Here is a 22936-nt window from a genome sequence, read left to right as displayed (position 1 = left end):
TCTCTATGTGTTTTGTCATCTATTTACTATAATGCTAATTGAAAATGGTTCAGCACAGCATGGTGAAGCAAGACAGATTGAACAGAAAGACTGGTTGGATCATTTCAAATAAGACGGGGATGACAAGGCTGAAAAACAGAAATGCTCACTTATAGCAAGATGTGTAGAACTAGCTGAATGAGAGCTTCTAGTCACATTCACAGAAGGAAAGAGAATGCATCCTACTATAGGTTTACAAATTCGAGTCAACTCATTTAAAAGCTTCATTCATACAGGCAAAGACGTCATATACTTGCTGCACAACTGAGGACATCTTTGAATTTATTAATGTAAAGCAGACAGAATTCTAAATCACATTATATCAGAAGTACTAAAATATCACTCTTAGATTTATGTAGCAATGCATTACTTACACTACACACTTCATAAGCAGCCAGCAGATTTCTCAGACTTCTGTTTGATAGTAGGATTTGTTACATCCCTTGAGTAAAAATTTATCTGTCTAAAGTCATTGCTTGACATGCAGTGATTAAAAATTAACAGTAAAAAAAACCCACTAACTTTATCACTGAGTGAGCCAATCACAGTCATGGCTGGACAGATAAGGTAGTGACATATCTGAAGAGCAGTGAACTATGACTGTCCACAGCATTCAAAAGGTTGCAAGCAAGGACTGAAATACCCTTATATGGGTTCACAAACTATCATTTTTTTTAAACTAAACTATTTTTTCTCCCGTGATGATTGGGGGAAGAAGGCACGCAGCAAGGCACTTGCATATCTTAAGCCTCTATTATGTAGGAACTCCAGGGCGACCATAGGGCCAGCTACGCAAGTGCTTTAGGTCAGAAGGATTCTGTGTGAAAAGGGGCTACTGTGGGACGTGTGGAAGAGCCCAAGCTGGAGAGGAAGGAGGGGCAGACATGTCCTGGAGTGCTTGTAGATACCAAAGTCAGAGCTTGGGCAATTAAAGGGTGTGGCATTTCTATGCCAGAACAAGAACAGAAGGCATTAGGTTTCGTTTGAAATACTATCTTCTCTCCATTAGGGATTTCTGGATTACTTTTGCAAGACAAGCTTTTAACTCTGCTACACTGCAGGAACTGAGAAGCACAAGAACTTCATGGAGCTTTATGTCTCTTATCATGCCTTATTTGCAGCACCAAGGCTCGTCACATCACTCATGCCAGGACAAAGCTTTGTGACAATTCCCATTAGCTCTCTTTCTGGAGGAGTTCCTTGGCAGTTTTCACCTGCACTGAGATTCTCCAGTGTTCCTATAAAGCTCATGAACATTGGCTTTAAAGCTTACATTGCTAAACAAAGCGTCTCTTGCTGTTGAGACGACAGTAAGGCCTGAGTTATTAGAAACTAAGCACAACGATTCCAGCCCAAATTACTATTCAGAGACAGCACTGTTTTAGCTGAAATCCAGATTTTTTCATTTTTTCCTGAAAGATTTAAAGGTGCCGAGCAATCATCCACATTAAAATAGTCCTAACCAGCAGTCAGCCCTTGTTCCTCTTGTCTGGCTCTTCCACATTGTAATTTCAAGAAGTTCTGGGCCTCTATCTTGAAGTCTAACATTTTGTAAGAGACAGATTAAAAAAAAGCATCTGGAAAAAGATCCTGAATGCAGACAGATCTGTAATGCCAAGGTAACTCATGCCTTAATGGGCTGGAAGGTTGAAATGGAATTCCGTTTATGTCTGTGTTGGCTCTGGCCCTACACTTGCCCATCTGCAATGCTGAGGCCTATTTGAATTACCTAAAACGTTTACTCACTATTTAACATATTAATGAAGTAATAAACCAGGCCAATGAATAACTGAAATCCAGGCACTGTTTCTGTACTGAATATTATCAGGGTCAAGGGAGCTTTCAAGGAAATATACCAGAAAAGTAGTGCCTCAGGATGCTACTGATAGCTGTGTATTATCAGCAAGTATTCTTATTTCCTTGTAGAATTATCCAAGATATAACACGAAATGCAACAGCTTTCTATCTTTTAAGGAAATTGTCATCAGATCTCTAGCTCCTAGGGTACTCTTAACTGTGATTCTCAAACATGGGCTACAGCACAGAACACCTCCACTCCCCACATCCAGACTTTGATTGCTAAGCATATTGCTATCTCATCTCAAGCACAGAGGACAGATTTAAGCCATTGAATGAACTGCTGCTGCCTTCCTCATAAGTCGCTCTGTCATTGGTGAGTTTGGTCTCATCACATCACGTTCTCTCAGGAGGCATCTGAGAAAGGAAAATAGGTAGCACATAAATGGGATGAAGGTCATGAGTACATCATTTTTTCCTGTAAGATCATCTGCAGTGTCCTTGTAAGAGATAGAAAAGAATACCTAAAGACCTGCTCTTGAGGTGCGTATCTCCTTTATTGGAAACATTTAGCCTTGGCATTAAGTTTAGGCAGAACAGCATGCTTCTTAGCACTGACAAGAGACTGAAAATGAGCAGTCAGGGTGTACAAAAGAATCATTTTGATTTTGGGCCTAATATTTATGTTTCAAAGAGACTTCAGGAGTGGAACAGGCAAGGCTTTACGTTGTCCAGAGGATCCATTCTTTAAAGTGCACAGGCAGGCCCAGTTGATAACTTTCAACAGAACTCCATACAGGTCAATGAGCAACATCTGTGATTTCTGCCCAGCAAGACACTTGTAATTTGTACTGAGGCAAGCTCACATCAGACTCTGTTAATCATATTTCCCAGTAAAACTGTTGTTATTATTAGTATGGACTTGACTTTCAGCAGTTTGCTGAAGTTTAGGAGTCCATTAAGTACACAGACCATGAGGCAAGTGGCCACTGTTTAAGACAGAACCCTCTGAAAATCAACTGCCATTAAACAAATATAGATAAATCATCCAGACTGTAAGAATGCACATTTGGAACTGAAAGCAATTGCACTTTTTATCTGATAAATGTAGCAACATTTAACCATGAATGCTTGTGTGTAATTTCAGCACTAATTCAGTATACTTGCTACTACTCTTTATTTTTGAAAACTACTATTTCCATTTAAAAAATCAGGAAAAAAACTTACCTAGCAAGGTTTTGTTTGGCTTTTGATTTACAATTTAAAGCAGCATGAATCAATAACTGGTTGAAAACATCTCTCTGAAAACAGAAAAAAAGTTAGCAAAAATACAAATTAATATGTAATTTAGACTTATATGAACATCATTACAATGGTTACAATGTCTTGTTTACTAAAAGCCCCCAAGGAAAACATTTTCTCGTTGACATATTTAAATAGCTAACACTGCTAGTAAGTGTTTGTAAACAGGATTCAGTCACAAGCACAATTCTTCATTTTATAAGAATGAAGTATTATTAATAGTGTAAGAATCAAAGGGAGGCTACTGGAAGAGGATTAAGTTGCATCAAAACATCTTTTATTGACCTCCTTTACCTGAGCATTACTGCCTCCTAGTTGGATTAGCTGGTAACGGATTGGGTACAGCAAATCTACTGCTTTGTCACAATTTCCATTTTCAAACTCCATAAAAGCCTGGCACAGTGGTAACCCCAAACTAGGAGCCAGGGAAAGTTCATGGTCTTCACCAGGTGCTCTGTAGAAAGAGAAAGTGATGAACTTGCATAAGTCAAATGATAAACATGCATATTTCTGTGCCAGTCTGTCACTGCCTACAGACAGAGTTATTCTTTTTACCCTACAAAGCCTGATATTTCAGGTACTTGGATAATATTTTTTTTGTGTGGTTATGTTACCTTCACCTCTGTTACTCATTAATCAGTTTTTATTCCTCTGCACATATTTGCAAGTCACAAGCCCAATGCCTCCTGCCTTTGCAATAAATAGTTTAGGCTAAGAAAAAGCCAGAAAATTCTACACTAGTTTCTCTTCTGATCTTCTCACCAGAACATCCTATTGCTACTTCTTTGACTGTCCTTACCATTGCCAAAACTGGCAATCAGTCTCTTGCAGAGAGCTCCAAATAATAATCTTTCAAAAGAACTTGCCACACAGCACAGTGCCTCACCATCTTTGTAATATACACTGCATTCCCAGTGACAGCTGGGAATGACAGCTCTCAAAGTCTGCTCTCTTATTTTCATCACAATAGACTGTTTTTAGATGCAAAAACAGCAAGGGATTTTAGATAGCACTTGTTTTTCTTTATTTTTCTTTCTCTTTTTTTTCTTTTAAATGCTTGTAACCTAACCCGTCTAAGAGTGAAAGAGACATACAGCATGACAATAAGCCTGTAGAAGATGTATACATTTTAGTAGACATCCTTCCCTATATTAAAAAATGTAAAAATATAAGTAGCCAAACTGTAGCCATTTGGCCTATAGGCAATACCTGCAATGGGACAATGTGGAATTGTTTTTCCACTGCTACAAAAGGAGCTGACAGTGATCACACCTTGACAGTCGGAGGCAGTGACATGTAGGTGCCAAAAGCTTGGTGGGCAGTACCAGAAGGGGAAGAGAGCTATTTGACCCCAGCAATACAAATCCATTCATTCCTGAGAATACGGAGCACAGGTCAATGCTATGAATTCCACTGGTTGCTTAGAATAGATTTCTCTGTAAATTTTCAAGTTAAGTCTTTAACATTGAGGAATCAGCCTAGTAACTTTAGTCACTGGTTTCTGTTTAAAGTGCTTGCAACCACAGCTGAAAGCCACAATATTGCCTTAAACTTACCAAGCCAAAAATCTGATGATACAAAATGTACACACTGGTGTAAACAGAAAGCTATGCAACACCTCAGTAAATGCCCCATTGCTACAATTCACTCCTTAGATAAATAAATAAATAAATAAATAAAATGTGTGTATCTGTATGCTTTCTGTATAAACAATCAAAATGTCTTTAATGATCTACCTTTCAAAGCACTAAGCTTTGCCCTAAATATTCCCTTTGAGTCACGATCATAAATTTCCCTTATTGTCCTCTAGGTCAACGCTGATTTTTATGTATACAGTGTTGCCCTATGTGTTTATCATTCCTTAACATGCATCCTCCTCTGGAAAGTTAAAAGTGTATAACAGATGTGTATTTTGAAGAAGTGGTCTGAGATAGCTGAAAATGATGAAACAAACCTTCATTTAAACGATTCTTCCAGCTCTCATAGAAAATGCACAGACATCAAAGACTGGTTTTTTACTTCCTCTTGCAATTGATCTGAAGTATTGATTCATGAAGAACAATATACGCCCCTGCATTAACTAACATTTCTATCCATGAAAATAAACATGGGATACCAACCACCAGAGAGCGCCACAGAAGGCGGTGTGGGCTGCCCCTGCCATGGGAAAAGGCAAACCCACTTGTGGGATTGTCTTTGCCCAAGGACCAGGGTATACCTGGTGGGTAATGCGGAAAGATGGGGATATCAAGTGTGTGCCTCAAGGAGGTTTAACACAGCAGCAGAAGTTTTTGAGAAAGGGAAGAAAATAATTCAAATTCTCCTGAAAGCTGGCTTTGCCATTAAACAGAATAAGGTCAAGGGACCTGCACAGGAAATCCAGTTCTTGGAGGTAAAATGTCAGGATGGACGTCACCACATTCCGACAGATGTGATCAACAAAATAACAGTTATGTCTCTGCCAACTAGCAAAAAAGAAACACAAGCTTTCCTAGGCCTTGTGGGATTTTGGAGAATGCATGTGCCAGTCTATAGTCAGCTTGTAATTCTTATCAACTTTAAAGCCCCAAATGAATTTGGTCTGGGTCATTTTTATGACTGCATTTTAAACAAATAAATAAATAAAAAAGCCACAAGTAAAACACATCTTAGATATCATTTACATGCATGAATACAATATATTCATGATTCACAAATTAATCCACTAATCCAAACAATTAAAATAATTTCTTCATCTTACAGTCAGTTTTCTGAAATAACAAAATTAACCTTCATAATGCTTCAAATTACATCTAAAAACGTGCAGTTCTATTACTACAAAAGGCTGAACACAGGCAAAAGGGAACAGTAGGTGGAGAGATACGTAGAAGGATCGCTACAAGAAGGACATCGAGGTGCTTGAGCGGGTCCAAAGAAGGGCAGCCAAGCTGGTGAGGGGCCTGGAGAACAAGTCCTACGAGGAGCGGCTGAAGGAGCTGGGCTTGTTCAGCCTGGAGAAGAGGAGGCTCAGGGGCGACCTTATTGCTCTCTACAGATACCTTAAAGGAGGCTGTAGAGAGGTGGGGGTTGGCCTGTTCTCCCACGTGCCTGGTGACATGACGAGGGGGAATGGGCTAAAGTTGCGCCAGGGGAGTTTTAGGTTAGATGTTAGGAAGAGCTTCTTTACTGAAAGGGTTGTGAGGCATTGGAACAGGCTGCCCAGGGAGGTGGTGGAGTCACCATCCCTGGAAGTCTTCAAAAGACGTTTAGATGTAGAGCTTAGGGATATGGTTTAGTGGGGACTGTTAGTGTTAGGTTAGAGTTTGGACTCGATGATCTTGAGGTCTCTTCCAACCTAGAAATTCTGTGATTCTGTGATTCTGTAGTGTGTTACAGCTTTCCTGAAGTGGTGTGTGCAGTTTTACACATTTTACATATACTTACATATCAATATAATTATATGAAAGATATTCACTGTCTCCTACTTCAGTCAAATCAGACATGCTTAGGCTTGATTTGACAGATCCTTGTTTTCGTAACTACTCTTAAATACATTTATTTTTGGTTGAGAAACATTATTGTCAGAAACAAATTGTGAGAATTTCATATTCTTCTTCCTCCTTCTTTTCTAAGGGAAGGGAAGCAATAGATACTGAAGCAGGGGAAAAACAAGTTATATGGGGGAAGAACCTAGAACTGAATGAAATTTTAAACTGGCAATGATTGCCATACCAGCAATCATGGGTTTGGAGCAGGATAAGCTGAAATTCCTAAGATGTTATGGCCAAAAACAGGAGGGGAAAGGTGGTACTGTAACTCAAGGCAGTGAAGCCGGGCAAACAGGGATGTTATTTGACTGCCATTTGTGACTTTACCAGCCTACCAAGCCCATAGGTCAGCTGTATGTTCTCAGACACAATCTCTACAGATTTCAGAAGCTTTCTGTTCACTTTCAGTTGTTCGGCATTCATACATTGAAAACCATTACTCACACTTACGCGAGAGATTTCATTAAGAGTAACTAGATATAAATTTGTATTGGTTAAGTATTAATCTTTTTTCTCTCCCATGTTTGCTGCAGAGTCTAATCAGGTGGTCTACTGTTTACAACTTTGTAAATTACTAAATTTTGTGCTTAAAACTATACCATTAAACCAGTAACTTGTTTTTAGGATCTATCACCTGCATTTACATACATGTAATCTATGGATCAATCCCTTCAAAAGAATTACAATCATTTACAGTTATTCAATACAAAAGAAAACATAAAGAAAAAACATTGTTTAGTTGAAATACTTCAATATGCAAATTTTGCACATAATTCAAAGCAAAATACTCTCTAGAACTGCTTTAGCAATATTTAAAAATTGGTTTCCTGCAGAGATGCTTCACAATGCACCAGATCGTAGCTATTAGAATATTGCTACCAACTAACGGTCCATGATTAAAGAACGTTTTAAAGCAGAGCAGAAATAACCACCACAGAGAGCTAACATATATTGTGCAATGTCCTCATTACTATATGGGTGAAATACTTATTGTATGTAACATAGCGTAGTATGAATTCATCAAAAGAAAATACAAAGCAAATGTTCACTTAGTGCTCATGAGTTCAAATGTAAGCGATTCTTGCTTAACAAAACAGAAGCCCCTTTAGATAGTACTCAAAAATAATTACAGGGATCTTCTAATTGCACGTCAGCTGATTCAAACCAGACTTGTCCCACTAACACTCTAAGGCAGAGAAGAGTATGTTGTAACACTTCTGCAAGCCAGAGGCATTACCACCCTAAAGTTCAGAGGACAAAATATTTTTTCAGTATAACATTTTAATTAATTTACTTACTTGGCAAGTTCTTGAAGAGTTGTTAAAAGCTCATCAGTAGTTTTGTGGTCTTTGGCTCCAAGGGAAGACATCAAGATGTGTACATCGTTAAACAAAAGAATGTGATCTTTGGTGTGTTTCTTTGTAATCTTGAGAACATTGTCCCACCTGTCTCCAAGCTTTACACCTATGAGTAAAAGATATCCTTTTCAATAAAAATACCACATGCAAAAGCATCACTTTGTAATCAGCATCACACAGCACAGATAGCACTGCTACTAAACTCAAGAAAACAGACCCTAGAGTGGCAAAATTATATTATAATATTATTATAATATAATAATATAAGTAATGCTTAGTTACAGCCTGTCATATCTGGGCAAAGGGTTTATTGACTGTCAGTAATTTATTGCCAGTATTCTAGACTGCATTAAGCGAGGTTCTGGCTTTAATACGAGATTGCTTGTGTCTTCTTGGAGATTATGTTCATAGTGAATTGCCTATAGCAATCAAATTATACAGACAGATAAGACGGATTCCATAAACAAACCCAATGCACCATTAGTGTTTCAGTAAAATATTATGAAACCCTGCACCCTCCAACACCACCCTTCAGGAACTCCAGTGTGCAAATTCTAGCTTTAAAAAGTTGAGAAGAAATGACACAGAGTTATGAGAGTACACAAAAGCCAGAGGCTAATAGATGTGCACTTACTATATCAACCAATATCACAATATAAAGTATTTAATTTGAAATTTACGTCAAGAAAGCTCTATAGCATTTTAGAAGCTAATGTACTCAATTATTCAGCCTCAGATCTCCAGGGACAATATAAGTTAAATCTTCCAGAAAAGAAATATGTAACCTCTGCTAGCTTGAGCTGAATGAAATACTGTGCTGGCATGGGAAAAAAAAATATCTTGGAAAGAAAAAAGGTTATGCACATGATGTGGATTAACCCTGGTAGGCAGCGAAGCACCACCCAGCAGCTCGCTCACTTGCCTCCCCCTCAGTTGGATGGGGAGAAGAATCAGAAAGGCAGAAGTGAGAAAACTTGTGGGATGAGAAAGACAGGTTAATAGATAAAACAAACACTGAGCATACAAGCAAAGCAAAATAAGGAATTAATTCACTACTTCTAATCATCTGACAGATGTTTTACCCATTTCAAGGAAAGTTAGACCTCATTATGTTTAACAGTTAATTGGGAAGACCAACACCGTAACTCCAAATGTCCCCTCTTCCTTCTTCTTTCCCGAGCTTTTATTGCTCGGCATAGCAACTTAGGGTATGGGATATTCTTTTGGTCAATCAGGGTCAGCTGTCCTGGCTACGTTCCCTCCCAAATTCTTGTGCAACCCCAAGCCTACTTGCTGGCAGAGCAACATGAGAAACAGAAAAGACCTTCATGCTGTGTAAGCACTGTTCAGTAATAGCTGAAATATCTGTGAGCTATCAACACTGCTTTGATCACAGATCCAAAACATAGGATCGTAAGAGTTACTATAAAGAAAATTAACTCTATCCCAACTAAAACAGAACGGCAAAAGATTATAAAGTTCACATTGAGGCTTTTCTCAAGAACGGACTTTTAAGATTTCTTCTGTAACACTGACCAAGCTTGCTCTGTAAGTATCTCTAAAAACTTCTCCAACATGCCAGTGTGTGTATTGTGGGGTGAGGGTAGGGAGGGGAAGGCAAAAAGAAAACTGTTCCTCTTACACATTAAGAAAGAACAGTTGGATATCCTACCTTCCAGACGAAGCCTGTACAGCATTGAACAGTTATCTACTATATCCAGCATGCTTCCACTTGACAGGCACTGAGGAGCAATCTGTAATCACAGGTATTCATAAGCTGCCCAACTGATGTGCTAGCAGGAACTTACTCAGATAATCAAACTTATATTCAAAGTACAGAATTAATTTTATCTTTTTATTCATCCAAAAATACCTGTCTGACAATAGCCCTATTTGCATCTTTTCTGAATGTGGTAATTTGCAGTGACAAACACACATATTGCTTCATTTGTGCTGCTTTACATGTTATGGAGTTAAACTCAGTAAGCATGGAAGGTCATCAAGGTGTTTTTTTGTTTGTTTGCTTCCAGTACAGTGCCATAATTAGTATTTCATTTTGCCAGATTTAGTAGACCGGAATCTGCACAGCAGCTTTCTTAATGACAACATTATTTTTACAAACCTTACAAAGATGTTATACTACTGAAATTTGATAGCACTTATTTACTAAGATTGTTTTGAAATCTATGCAGTAAAGAACCATAACTTATTATGCAGAAATAAAAAGACATGTTTTTGTTGACTTAGTAGCTAACATGCAAAAATCACTTCTTTATAAAGGTAACTTGACTTTATAAGAAAATTATTTCACATCCTTTTAAAAAAGTTTCTTTTCAGGGGCATTTAGACCTATACATCATGAATAAGATATGTGGACACCTGGAAAACAGTACCAACAGTGCCATTACAGCTACTTCAAGCAAAAGTGTAAGAAAGGCTTGAATCAATATTTGAGTATTTGGGGCATTTCAGTAGTTGACAAACAGCTTCCCAAACAACACATATAAATAATACAATAAAATAATATGGCAATTGCAATAGGTTTCAATTTCATGCAGAAAGAATAAAGTACGTGTTGTGGCCTTAAGCATGTTCTCCAGTAAAGATTAAGGCTCCTACTCACATGATTGTCATAAATTGTCAAAGCAGCCTCATATTCCCCCTGTAAAAGCAATCATTAACATTCAGGTAGAGAAAACAAGAGTGATGGGTAGTAACCAAACATATAAATACAATTAATAGGTGCCATATTACTTCACTACCTCATGACTTGTTTAAAAAAAAAAAAAAGTCAATTAATTCCTTGAGGCCTGAAAAGAAAGAACAGAGACTAAGATAAAACAGGCTTTACTAGGTAAAATAACCACTATGCTTAGGTTTCATTTAATAATGAGAACTAATCCTGCCATAGGTTACACATGAGGGAGAAAGACAAGGTGTTACCTCTCATTCTAATCTTCCTTTCAGGTTTCTTTGCAGAAATTACTGCATCATGAAGTTATGCAAAGAGGTAGGAATAAAACTAATGTTAAGCAGGCTATACAAAAGCTGTATAATAGTGTTAATAGTGCTGAACATCAGCAAGTTATCTTGTTTTCTGACCAACGTACAGCACCTTTTCCATGATGACACATTTGTCTCCCGAATGAATTGAGACCCACAGCTACAAAGAATTATCAAGTCCAAGGAAATTCTGCATTGCAGCCTGATAGGTTGGGTAAGGTGCAACTTAAAGGGTTTCAATAAATTTGATCTCTCTATAAGAGCAAGAATTAGTATCATTGACTAATAACATTAGCTATCAAATCTAGAGCTGTTGTACTGCCTCTTTTCTAGAGTCGGGAAATTGTGAGTTCAACAACAAAGTACTGAATTTGAAGAGAATTTTATTTTTAGACAAAGTTTTTGTCTAAAAATTAGAGATCCAGGTTCACCTTTCTATAAAATAATTGTGCCAAATGTAATTAGTGACATTTTTTTATCTTTGAACATGTAATAATCATGTAATAAAGCAACTTTTCAACATTCCAACGAAGATACTGGATCTTTGTTCAATGTAATTACAACAAAATTATTCTCAAAATAATTGTACTAGCGAACTATCCTGTAAAAATGTCATTGTGCCATTTTACAAAAAAAAAACACACAACCCTCTAGACAGCTGAAAAAAAATAAATAAACGCTAGGGCTGCCTTTTAAATAGCATTAGATCAATTATCTGTCTGGACCATAAAACATCTGTATGAAAATGTCTCATACCTTTTCAATGAAGTATAAAGCCCAGTGCCAGTAATTATGACAAGCAAGCATATCACTGTTCTGCAAAATAAAATAAAATAAAATAAAAATGTTATATACAAAATAACTTTCCATTTAAATGTATCTAGACAGATTTCTGTTTTCTTCTTCATAAAAGAGTACTTCAAGTTACAGAAGAAACAAGAATGTTAAATCAGCTTGTCTACTTTAAATTTCTCATTATGCATATGCTACTTGAAATTCAGGATGAAAACCGAAGTTTATATAACTGAATTTGTTATTTTTATATTTATTATATATATTTATTATTACTATTTATTATAACTGAATATCATCAATATTCACTGAACTGTACCAACTTTGCGCCCTACTTCTCAGCTGGTACCAGAATTTTAAATATTCTTTCATAGCCTACAACACTGTAGTTAAATTTAATCTTCTTACAGGTGGAAAAATCTTCCTTGTAATGATGAAAACTGCTTCACTTTCAGGAAGTACAAAGGTTCCCAGTGAACTTTATGGTGCTAATATAAATCCTCTAGTAATCTTTACTTGTTTAATATTATACTACGAAACCAATATGAGCAACTAAAATAGTTAAGGGGTTGGCATAAACCTGATAATATCACGTTTACTACTATACCACAATACCAAATGCCATATAAACAAGAACATGGGATTACTTCACTGAATAAAACAAAACCTTTCTTCTGCTGCTGATTTTGAGTTCTGAATGAGATTAAATTGCTAAGGCAGAAGTGGGCTTGCAGCCTGCTAAAATAAATAAAAGCAGACTAGGAGAACTCTTTGCAATAGCTCTGGAGAAAAAACTTTCCCATTTAATAACCAACAGTACTGGCACAGAGGCCCCCTCTGGTAACATATTTTGCCCCTTCTGATTTTGTGCTGAAACATACATAAAAGAAAGGCATCTTCTTTTTTTGTGTGGAGAGGAACAATAAAAAGTAAACTACCATGTAAAAAAAACTTACAAATTCTTTATGACTCTTACTGTAAAGAAAGATGAATTAAAAACACCTAAAGGAGTCTAGTGGTGCAAGATATAAAAGATCCTGGTCATTAAAATAAGTACTAATTGTCAATTCACCAGGCCAAACATAAGCCCTTAGAAAGCCCTGCTTTTTTTTCCACATGATTACATTTTAACTGGGTTCATGATGAAAAGATGGGTTAATGAAGGCTAAGATGAAAAAAATTGCATAAAAGAAGTGATTATATACATTATCATTATGACAATGTCAGCAGTTATAAGTCTTAACTGTACTGGAGTGGACATGAGGGTATTCTAGACAATTCCACTTAATGATCTGGCACTTTGTTTTATTTGGATAAAGGGTATAAAGCTCAGAAGAATGGAACTATTTTAAGAAACAGAGTTCAAACAGGTTCCAAAAGTCAGGGGCTGATTTCAGAAATGGTTCTTGGTAGTTTTGAAGGTGTCACCCAAACTGTAAGTTCCATGTATCACTGTTTCATTAACTAATATGTTAAAGGACAGAATCCTTTCTGAGACATCAAAGATATGAACCTGAAGAGAGGATTGACTGATTGACTGCATGCATATCCAAGCTTGGTACCTCAATGATTTAACTTAAAAAAAAAAAAAAAAATTCATCCTTCTAGCCTCACTATCCAGCCCTGTTCTTTGGGCAACATGGTACAGTGAGTTGAGATGACTCTAAAACAAACTCTTGTGGGTTCTATCAACTTCAAACTCCACAACCTTATGCTCTGAATATTATTATCTGCTCTTCACTTAATCATTAGGAAAAGACATGCTGTTCAACACGAATAAAAATTAAGCTCCACTTACAGCAAAGGACTACATGACAAATTAACAGAACTGTTCAATATACCACTGAGAGATACTCAAATAAGTTGGATATATGAAGTAACTTGAGTAGACTAGAAAAGAGACAAAAGCATAATTTATCTTTTCTTTACAGCTCACCTAGCATCCTTCCCTATCAAGAAGTAAACAAAAACAAACAAACAAAAATAATCAAAAAGCTCATTAAATACATGAGCTTTCTAAAACGTTGCTTTGCCTGTGTTATCTCAGAGCTGGTTCCCCTGAGGAAGATCACATAGGTTCTTCAATTGATGCATGTTGCTCAGCCTCAGTCTAAGCAAAAAGTTCATGAAAATAACGCCTGTCATTTTACTTCTATAAACATGCGAGTATAAATAAATCAGTTTTCATATCTAATATTTCATCTTCCAGCAATAGCCATGACTTTATGAGATATAAAATATTTAGCCAGTTCCATCTGCTTAAGAAAAAGAAACTATGGCGCGTGTGTGTACAAACTTGTTGAAAAGCAGTATTTTTTCAATATTTCTAGATTAAATAAGGCAGTGTGAGAAGACAGACTTTTTGTGAAACATGGCCAACCAATGTGTTTGGCATTTGTGTAATCTCAGCAGTCCGAGTTACGATGGCATAAAGTGGTTCAAAGTATGTGTTGTTCATAATATACAATTTTTTTATGCTTCAAAATTGGCACAGATAACAGCACCACAAGTGATTTTTCTCGTAATCTAGGAAATTTGCATTGCTTGTAACATGTATGGAGACAAGAATAAACTAGATGAAGAATCAGAGAACTTGACTGGAGGAGATAAAGAAGACCTAGGATTTTTTTTTCAGAGATGCTATGAGAAAGTTTACCTTCCAGTTGGCTTCTGTCTCCTTCATAAATGCTAACCCTTTCTTCACCTCTGCTTTCATTTCATTTATGTGAGCTATAGTATGAACAGACCATGCATCTGTCTGATCTATAGCCAAAGCCTGTGAGTCAAAAAGGGAAAATGTGATCTTACAAACTTGCAAATAAACATATTTATTATTGCTGATATAGAAGCAAGAGACTTGTATTTATTAACTGCACGTTAAGTACATCCCTGCACTATTCCTACTAACCACAGCCTGGAAGACTGATTTGGACAGAAAGGAAGAAAATGTTTATTGGCTGACTTCACTTCCTGACTTCTACTGCACAGAGATAAACATGTGCAGAACAGCTTTAGAATGCAGGCTTTAATGAAGGTTATCAAATGATGTTTTATTTCAAAGGCATATGTCAATATAAGCCATAAAAGAATTGCATACACAGGCATAATATACCCCATAGCACATTCTTGCAGGTAATCATTCCTTTAAGAACATGTCCAGCTCTGACTATTGAGCAATTTACTCTTTCTCACTCCATTTACCAATAAGTTTTAGCCATTTCGTAAAGTTAGTCTTTCTTGTCACTTTCAGCCATTTGATTTAACAGAACCTTGGCAAAAACACCCATTAAAGATGAATTGTAACTGAGACCCCTGGAGGACTGCAGAAAATCAGGTGTAACTACTGTCTTCATAAAAAGGGAACACACCAAGTAATTTTGATCCCCAGGAACATTGTAGACTTAATTGCTCAATAATTCATGAATGTGCATCTAGAAAAAAAAATGGAGGAGGAACCCAAACAGGGTGGATTGTCAAGAGCAAATTACGTTAAGTCAATCTAACATTCTTTAATAGGAGTAAACAGACAATTATACATGGGGGAAACAGAAAATTCGATATACATGGATTTTAGACAGCTGTTTTGATACCATCTCGCATGGCATGGTTGTAAGGAAATGAAGGCAATACAGTTAAGATGAAATTGCCATGGTATGGCATAGATATAGGAATCTTTCTAAGGAATATTAATCAATAGTTCTTTGCGAAATTGTGAGAATTTCCATGCTAAATTTTATCTCTTTGCTACTCCTCTTAACAACTGGGATGACGATGAGTCAGTTTACAGTATCTGCACAAAACATCAGTCAGAGATAGGGAGCATGACTAAGAATTCTAAAGCATTTTACCATCAATAAAAGGCAATTACCTCAAGGGCAAGCTTCTCAGCACGATCAAAAAGGTTTGTTTCCATGAGTCCAAAAGAATAGTAGCCCTTAACATAGCTAAGCAAAAGAGAAATGAACAATGCTTCATCATTAAGAACTAGATTTAAGGTAGGATTGAAGAACATACCAGAACATACATTTGACTCAAAACAGTCCTTACAATGCACTTTATATTGAACCATGCAAAGAGCTCAGATCCCATCTATTTTAAATGTGTATCTAACAAAAGACCAACTCTTCCTCATGCCCAACATGTATACTAAAAAACATGCAATCTATTTATTGTGCTAGCCAGAGCATCACATGGAACTGGGAACACTGTGTTTTTGATTCTGAATTGTAGAGTATGTAGACAATATTTAGACGCAATGTCTGCTTTTCTGTAGGTAGTCTAAACCACCACTAGCATTTTTCAAATTCAACACATTCTGAAGCATACTGAATTTTACCAACAGGGAAAAAAAAAAAAAAAAAAAAAAAGCACCCACAAGTGACTTAAGATTTACAGTTAGAAACAGTGAGTGGGAATGTGTCAAAACACTTTCTGGTTTGTATAAAGTGGCTATTCTGGCTCCCCCAATACAACAGGCTGGAGATAGAACAAACTCACTGTCAGGCTGCTGCTGGTGGTGGTAAGCCACACTGATAATATTCAAAGGGCTCAAGCTTGCAGAATACAGAACAATAAGCTAGCTCTCATAGGAAATGAGAGGCCAAGAGACACCAGCATGGAAATCAAGAACAAAATGCACATCACCAGTGTTTTGAGAGCTGACATTTACTTCTTTGGATAAACTGGAATTTAGAGAACTAGATGGTCAGAAGCAAGAAAATACCACCACCAAAATTATCTGTATATCTCAAATGCAATGCATATGGCTGTAGTCTTCTGCACTTTCTCCAGTGCCCACTAACCTATAGGTAAGTGCCTTTAAGTGAAGTGACTCTTCAAAACTGGTTAACGTCATTCTAAAGTCACAAGGCATCCCCATTAAGCAATAAAAGTCCAATGTAAAGGAAAATTAGGGAAGTTGTATGCTTCTGTACATGTACATGATGCGGTCATTTTAAGAAATATTTAACTGCTATTGTATTTGCAGATTTGTAGATTGCAAAACACCACTGGATACATCTCTGTTTCTCAAAGTATCTGCTGGAGTTTTGGTTTTATACTCAGGAGGCAGAAAAAAAATACTACAACATGTGGGGTACATTGCACCTGATTTATTTCATGGTTTGAGAGGAATAAAGGTTGATTTTTTTATTTTGGTCAAGGTATCAATTCATACGAAACTCTACATGCCTGTCAGATTGAGGACATGGGATACCTGCCAGATTTCTATACTTCAAGAAATGTTTAATATATGGGTATTTCCTGTTGATTTACATTTAAGTGGACAACGAATGCACTTTTATAACACTGTGTCCAGAAAAAATTACAAAAATGCAGTCAAAGCTGCTAAGGAGTCTTACTTCTCCAAGAAATGACATCAGCGTACTGTAGTTAAGAAGAACAAAGTATTTTACGTTTTTTCTAAATTGAGATAACACTGCTGGAAAAATGAGACATTTTGTGGGGTGCTTTAGATTCATTATTATGATTGTAGAGAATAAGAATGAGAATATAGACATTCTATAAGAATATAGGCATTCAGTCTATATTCTTTACAGTGCTCGTGGAAGAGAAAAGGAGAAAAGATTGTACTGGATCTCAAGATACAGAGCATGAATCTACATACATGTAAATATTCATAGAGTATTTAGAAATTTATGTTTGACTATGGAGGGTCTATTCTATCTCTAAGTGTTAAATGTATACACTGATGTATAGTTTGATGTAGATTTTTACATAAAGTTAGCAGCTTTCAAGTAATTTAACAGGTCTTAAAAATAATTTAAAAAATTATCCCCACATAATTGTTTTTGTCAACTAACTGCTTGTCAGTAGATTCAGATTACCCCAAATTAACCTTGGGAAACCAAAACTTTCAGGACTTAACTAAATAAATAAAATGAAGTAAAACAAACAAACAAAAACTACCTATGTGCTACATGATGTGCCACATTTGCTAGCAAAAATTACTAACTGACCTAAAGCTCACTTCTAAAACAAACAAAACAGAAAATCACTAACAGTATCAGCAGGGATATAGGAGAGGTGTTCTAGGTGTGGTCACTTACAATTCACTTGACTTCACTTACAAGCTGTGATCTTTTCTATGTGTCTTTATTCAGCAGATCCTATCCTTTAGATGTGTTTGAAGTTAAAAAGACAAAGTGTGTATACCTTACACCAGATAAAGACCTATTTTTAAAATGAAGCATAACCTACCTGCTCAGAGGAACATCAGGTGTCCAGAAAGGAAAAACCCGTGCAACAGAGTCTCGCATTTGTATATGATATCCCAGATAGAAGTAAGTGTCCTGGGAAAATTTGAGGGCTAGCAAGTCCGTTGGATGGCTCTGCAGAATCTGTTCCCATAGATCACAAGCTTTGGGAAGCTGGCTAGAAATACAGAAATATTTTGAATGCTGAAAGAAGGCACACACACACGACTCTACTGTTACTTCTAAACTCATTCTATTCTGAAAAAGAGAAAATTCAACATCAAAAAACTTTTTTTTCTTGAAAGAATTTAATTTTTTTTTCTGTAAGAAACAATGGCATTATCTTCACTGGGTACTTTCTGGGAAATAATATAAAATAAATATGCTTGTGTTAAAAAAAAAAACAAGCTATAAACTGCACAGAAAAAAACAATAGCTCAACCATAAATCTAAAGATTTTCTTATGGGGTTGAACAGAGACCTGCTGTTATCTGCTTGAGGGTAGGAAAACTCTGTAGAGTGATCTGGGTAGGCCAAATCAATGGGCTGAGTCCAACTGCATGACATGCAACAAAGCTAAATGCCACGTGCTGTACTTGGGTTGTAAAAACCTCATGCAGTGGGACAGGCTTTCCATTTTTCAAAGGAAATCTATTTTGACATAGGAAGACAACAGAGAGGAGAAGAAAGGTCTGTTCTAGACTTTACTTCTGTGAGTCCAAGTGTGTATTATATTATACTGGACATCAGAGGACTTAAATATTAAGTATCTTAGTTCTAAACCATTTAACTCCACTGACAGATCTAAGACATTTAAAACAAGGAGTGCTTCACGTTTTAACATAGAGGCCATACAGCACTTCCCCTCCTACAGTTCTGATGGAAAACTAGTCATGGTGATAGAGCCTGGGTAGATAAATTTCAGCACAGCCACCAACACTGCACATTGATCCTTCACTAGTTGTCTAGCTAGACAGCTAGGCAACACCACTCCCAAGCATCGCCTCTACCTGTGGTAAGTAAAACTCTTCCTAGTCCTTTACACGGGAGGAAAGCGACAACAGAAGAGCAAGTGGGACACGTGCTAAGGTGGTACACAGCAACAGCAAGGAGATTCTGAATGACAAGACCAGCTCCTGCCCCCTTCCCCATAGGGCTAGACACTTACCCGTGGGCAAACATGTCCAGTGCTGCTACGTGAAGCTTCTCCCGCTCACTGAGAGGCTGGGATTTTGACAGTGTCATCATTGTTCTCATCGCACTGTCCAGCTCTTTGTTGAGCCGCACTGAACTTCCAGTACCAATCAACTCCAAACCATTTGTGATGACCTGTCCCATTGCTAGAGAAACCAGCACATTACAACTTGAGCCATACGGAACCGTCAGAAACTCATCTCTACAGAAGCATTAACACAGTTTTGTTTTGTTTTGTTTTAAAATGGGACTGATTTGGAGCCACAGGTGCAAGAAAGGCTTATAAGCCTGAAGTTTTCTAGGCCCTTCATGATAAGCATTTAAGAAGACTTGAAATGAAAAGAAAAACACAAAACCAAACACATCATCCCAGCCTGCTCTCAACTATAAAGAATCTTCACACAGTTCTGCAGCCCACCGCTTCCCACTTGCCTAAACAAAGCACAGTTAACACAAAGAGGCAAGGAATTATGCAACATTTTCCATACTAACCATTAAAGATTATACTTACTAAAATTTGGATCTGCTGCTTTTAGCTTGGAGAGACATCCCTCGATACCTCCAAGACCCTCATCATTGGCCCAGGTTGCATACTGTAAAAGAGAGAGACAGTGTCAAGGAATCCCCAATGACATTGGGCATCTTCTCCTCCTCCCAGCCACGTGAAAGTCAGAAGCAAGAAAAATGATAGCAGAGAACCTTTACATTCAGATATAATTAGGTCAGTAAGAAAACACAGAAGCTGCTTTCTTTAAGGTAGCTTGGCCACCAGCAGAACTGACAGCCTTTGTTCTCTATGCAGCTTATGGGTCCAGGGTCCAGCGGGATGAGCACACTACCTGAAGTTCTTCCTACAGCTACAGTGTCTGGCATCACTCTCTGCTATGAGGGTTTTCTGCTGACTGCTAATGGCTGAATTCAGCCCAATTTGAAGAACATCTGTGAGAATGTAACATTTCTGAGACCACAGCTTCCCTGTCAGACTTGACAGCCAGTAGCTAACCAACACACATGCTACTGGAAAGAACCAATGCAGATACATGAACACACACACGCTGTGATTGCCTAATCATGCCTTCCTCAAGAAACAAAACTCAGTACAGCCTCTGTCTAATCTTTCAGCTGTAAAGGAATGTAGAAATCAGCTACACCAAAGACTGGTTTATCCAGAAGTCCCTTCAGACCCCATTTTTCATCATACCTGGGTGAGCACTGCATCAAAGAGTTTACAGGCTTCATTGCTAGCAGTGGACAGGCCGAGTCCAGCATCCTGCCAGGCCTGCACAACAAACAGATGAGAAACGAAGGATTTCACACAATGAGATGACGGAGAGAGTGGTGACATTCTGATGTTTTTCAAATGTTTATTTTTTTTTTCAAAACAGGAAAAAGCTGTGAGAACAATGCTAGCATAAGCAGACACGTTTTGTGCACCTGTCCATACATCTCAATTTGTTGGGTTAGCAGTGGGGATAAAGAACCAAAAATTATAAATTGTAGAATTTGAAAGGCTATATACCTTACAAGGTGAGGACCACACTTCACTCCCTGCACGCAAATTTGAGATAGTTCCTCTGCTGAGGATACACCTCATATGAAACAGTGACACGGGAAAGGAAGACCCCAGGTTTCTATATACAGAAGCAATACTGCCTTTTCCTGAACAGGATAGCCACACAACCACCACATTGGTCACCTCACTACCTCATGGGCTTCCCTTCCTAACTTACTCACCTAACTAATGCCGTCGTTGTCAAAACTTTTAGGGAGCCTAAACACACACGCTGGCTCTGCTGCTCCTTGTGCTCGTTTCCCCTCATCCTTCTCCCTAAACCCAGAACAGACTGCCCGCTGCCAGGCTTCCTGGAGGAGAGTGCCATTGCCTCCACTCCTTTTCCTGCTTTGCCTTTTCTCTTGGACCAGACCAAAGCCTTGCCCTTGCTGCTGCTTTGCTGCTCTCTTCCCTTCTAGCAGTGTCCCTGCAGCCATGCCAGCCGGCTGTGAGCGATCCCTCCTCTTTACTCCTCTGGTTCCGCGCGGCCGTTTCGCAGCGCTTTGCAGAACCTGCAGCACCCAGAGGAGCTTTTTGCTTTTCTCCCACAGCCCCAGCCCCAGCCCCAGCCCCGGCCCCAGCCCCGGCCCCGCTGCCCCTCGGGCTGTCGGCACCCCCGGGGCTCCCCCGGGGCTCCCCCTGTCCGGCCCGGCCCTGCCCGGCCCTCCCCTGGCCGCGCCGCTCCGCTCCCCTCCGCCCCGCCGGACCTTGCAGTCCCTCAGCGGCGCCATGGCCCCACCGCTGCTTCTCCGACCCTGCCCCGCGGCTCGGGAGCTCCCGGCCCTCAGGAGGAGGGGCCGCGACCGGGGCGGGCGGGGCCGCCGGCGGCGGGGCCGGGCCGGGGCCGCTCATCCCGCCGGCCGCGCTCGCTGCCGAGCCCCCGGGGCCCGCTGCTGCCGCTGCTGCCGCTGCTGCCGCTGCTGCCGCCGCTGCCGGCCATGCGGGGCCCGGCCGCCCCGGGGCGCCTCGGCAGCCCGGCGGCTTCCCGGCCCTGCCCTGCCTGGTGTCTAGGAGAAAAAGAGAGTTTATGTCCGGTGGAAGAAGGGACAGGCAACTTCAGAAGAGCACAAAGAAGTTGCCAGAATATGCAGGGAAAAAAATCAGGATGGCTAAAGTCAAAACCAGTCACCATGTACTGTATAGACAGCCTGAGAGGAGATGTCAACATAAATTTAGGCCACAAGACCAGAAAAATCAATACTTTTAGGTTAATAGAATAGTGAAATTTAAAATGTGTATGAAATAGTGAATTTTGCTATAGAATAAAAATAATAGTGAAGCCAATCCAAGCTCAGATAATGTGTTCTCAGAAAAACTGAGCAATTTCCAGTTCTATTATCCAAACACATTTCAGGCTTTCAGCACAGCCACCAACACTGCACATTGATCCCTCACTAGTTGTCTAGCTAGACAGCTAGGCAACACCACTCCCAAGCATCGCCTCTACCTGTGGTAAGTAAAACTCTTCCCAGTCCTTTACATGGGTGGAAAGCGACAACAGAAGAGCAAGTGGGACACAGCAACAGCAAGGAGATTCTGAATGACAAGACCAGCTCCTGCCCCCTTCCCCATAGGGCTAGACACTTACCCGTGGGCAAACATGTCCAGTGCTGCTACGTGAAGCTTCTCCCGCTCACTGAGAGGCTGGGATTTTGACAGTGTCATCATTGTTCTCATCGCACTGTCCATCTCTTTGTTGAGCTGCACTGAAACTCCAGCGCCAAGCAGCTCCAAACTGATAGCAATGACATGTCCCATTGCTAGAGAAACCAGAGCATTACAACTTGACCCATGCAGAACTGCAGGTAATTCATGTCTACAGAAGCATGAAGAGAGTTTTTGTTTTGTTTGCTTTGAAGCGGGACTGATTTGGAGCCACAGGTGCAAGAAAGGCTCATAAGCCTGAATTTTCTAGGCCTTTCGTCGTGGACAGTCAACACCAAACACGTCATCCCAGCCTGCTCTCGACTATAAAGGATCTTTACAGAGTTCTGCAACCCACTGCTTCCCACTTGCCTAAATGAACCATGGTGATCACAAAGAGGCAAGGAATTATCCATCACTTTCCATGCTCGCCGTTAAAGGTTATACTTACTAAAATTTGGATCTGCTGCTTCAGTGTCTCTGAGACCCCCATCACTGACCCAGGTTGCACAC

The 22936-nt window shown here is 38.9% G+C and overlaps 1 protein-coding gene across 2 annotated transcripts; it reads right to left on the bottom strand.

Annotated features, from left to right (window-relative positions):
- Nucleotides 1-304: 304 nt before the first annotated feature.
- On the bottom strand, nucleotides 305-21642 carry TTC38 (tetratricopeptide repeat domain 38). Of its 2 annotated transcripts, XM_068658411.1 has the most exons (14): nucleotides 21487-21641; nucleotides 20429-20506; nucleotides 19739-19820; nucleotides 19202-19373; nucleotides 18038-18211; nucleotides 15687-15762; nucleotides 14475-14594; nucleotides 11783-11842; nucleotides 10647-10685; nucleotides 9696-9777; nucleotides 7964-8129; nucleotides 3433-3592; nucleotides 3064-3137; nucleotides 305-2253 (listed from the first exon to the last, which is right to left on the bottom strand). In XM_068658411.1, exons 1-14 carry the CDS (start codon nucleotides 21508-21510, stop codon nucleotides 2160-2162), a joined length of 1401 nt encoding a protein of 466 aa, XP_068514512.1. In that variant the 5' UTR covers nucleotides 21511-21641; the 3' UTR covers nucleotides 305-2159. The 2 variants fall into 2 exon arrangements, with proteins under 2 accessions (XP_068514512.1, XP_068514522.1); XM_068658421.1 differs by lacking the exon at nucleotides 14475-14594 and having other exon boundaries at nucleotides 21487-21642.
- Nucleotides 21643-22936: the final 1294 nt, after the last annotated feature.

Source organism: Anas acuta, chromosome 1, assembly GCF_963932015.1.
Source record: "Anas acuta chromosome 1, bAnaAcu1.1, whole genome shotgun sequence".
NCBI classification, from domain to species: Eukaryota; Metazoa; Chordata; class Aves; order Anseriformes; family Anatidae; genus Anas; species Anas acuta.
Note: the sequence above shows the minus strand (reverse complement) of the source record. Positions and strands in the feature narration are given on the sequence as shown.

Bases quoted from the DNA above. Each gene is read 5' to 3' on its own strand.
- TTC38 (XM_068658411.1), bottom strand. From the start codon at position 21,510: ATGGCGCCGCTGAGGGACTGCAAG. The intron at 20,507-21,486 runs GTCCGGCGGGGC...TTTGTTGTGCAG, and splicing joins CGCCGCTGAGGGACTGCAAG to GCCTGGCAGGATGCTGGACT. The intron at 18,212-19,201 runs GTAAGTGTCTAG...CTGTATTTCTAG, and splicing joins CTGGACATGTTTGCCCACGG to CCAGCTTCCCAAAGCTTGTG.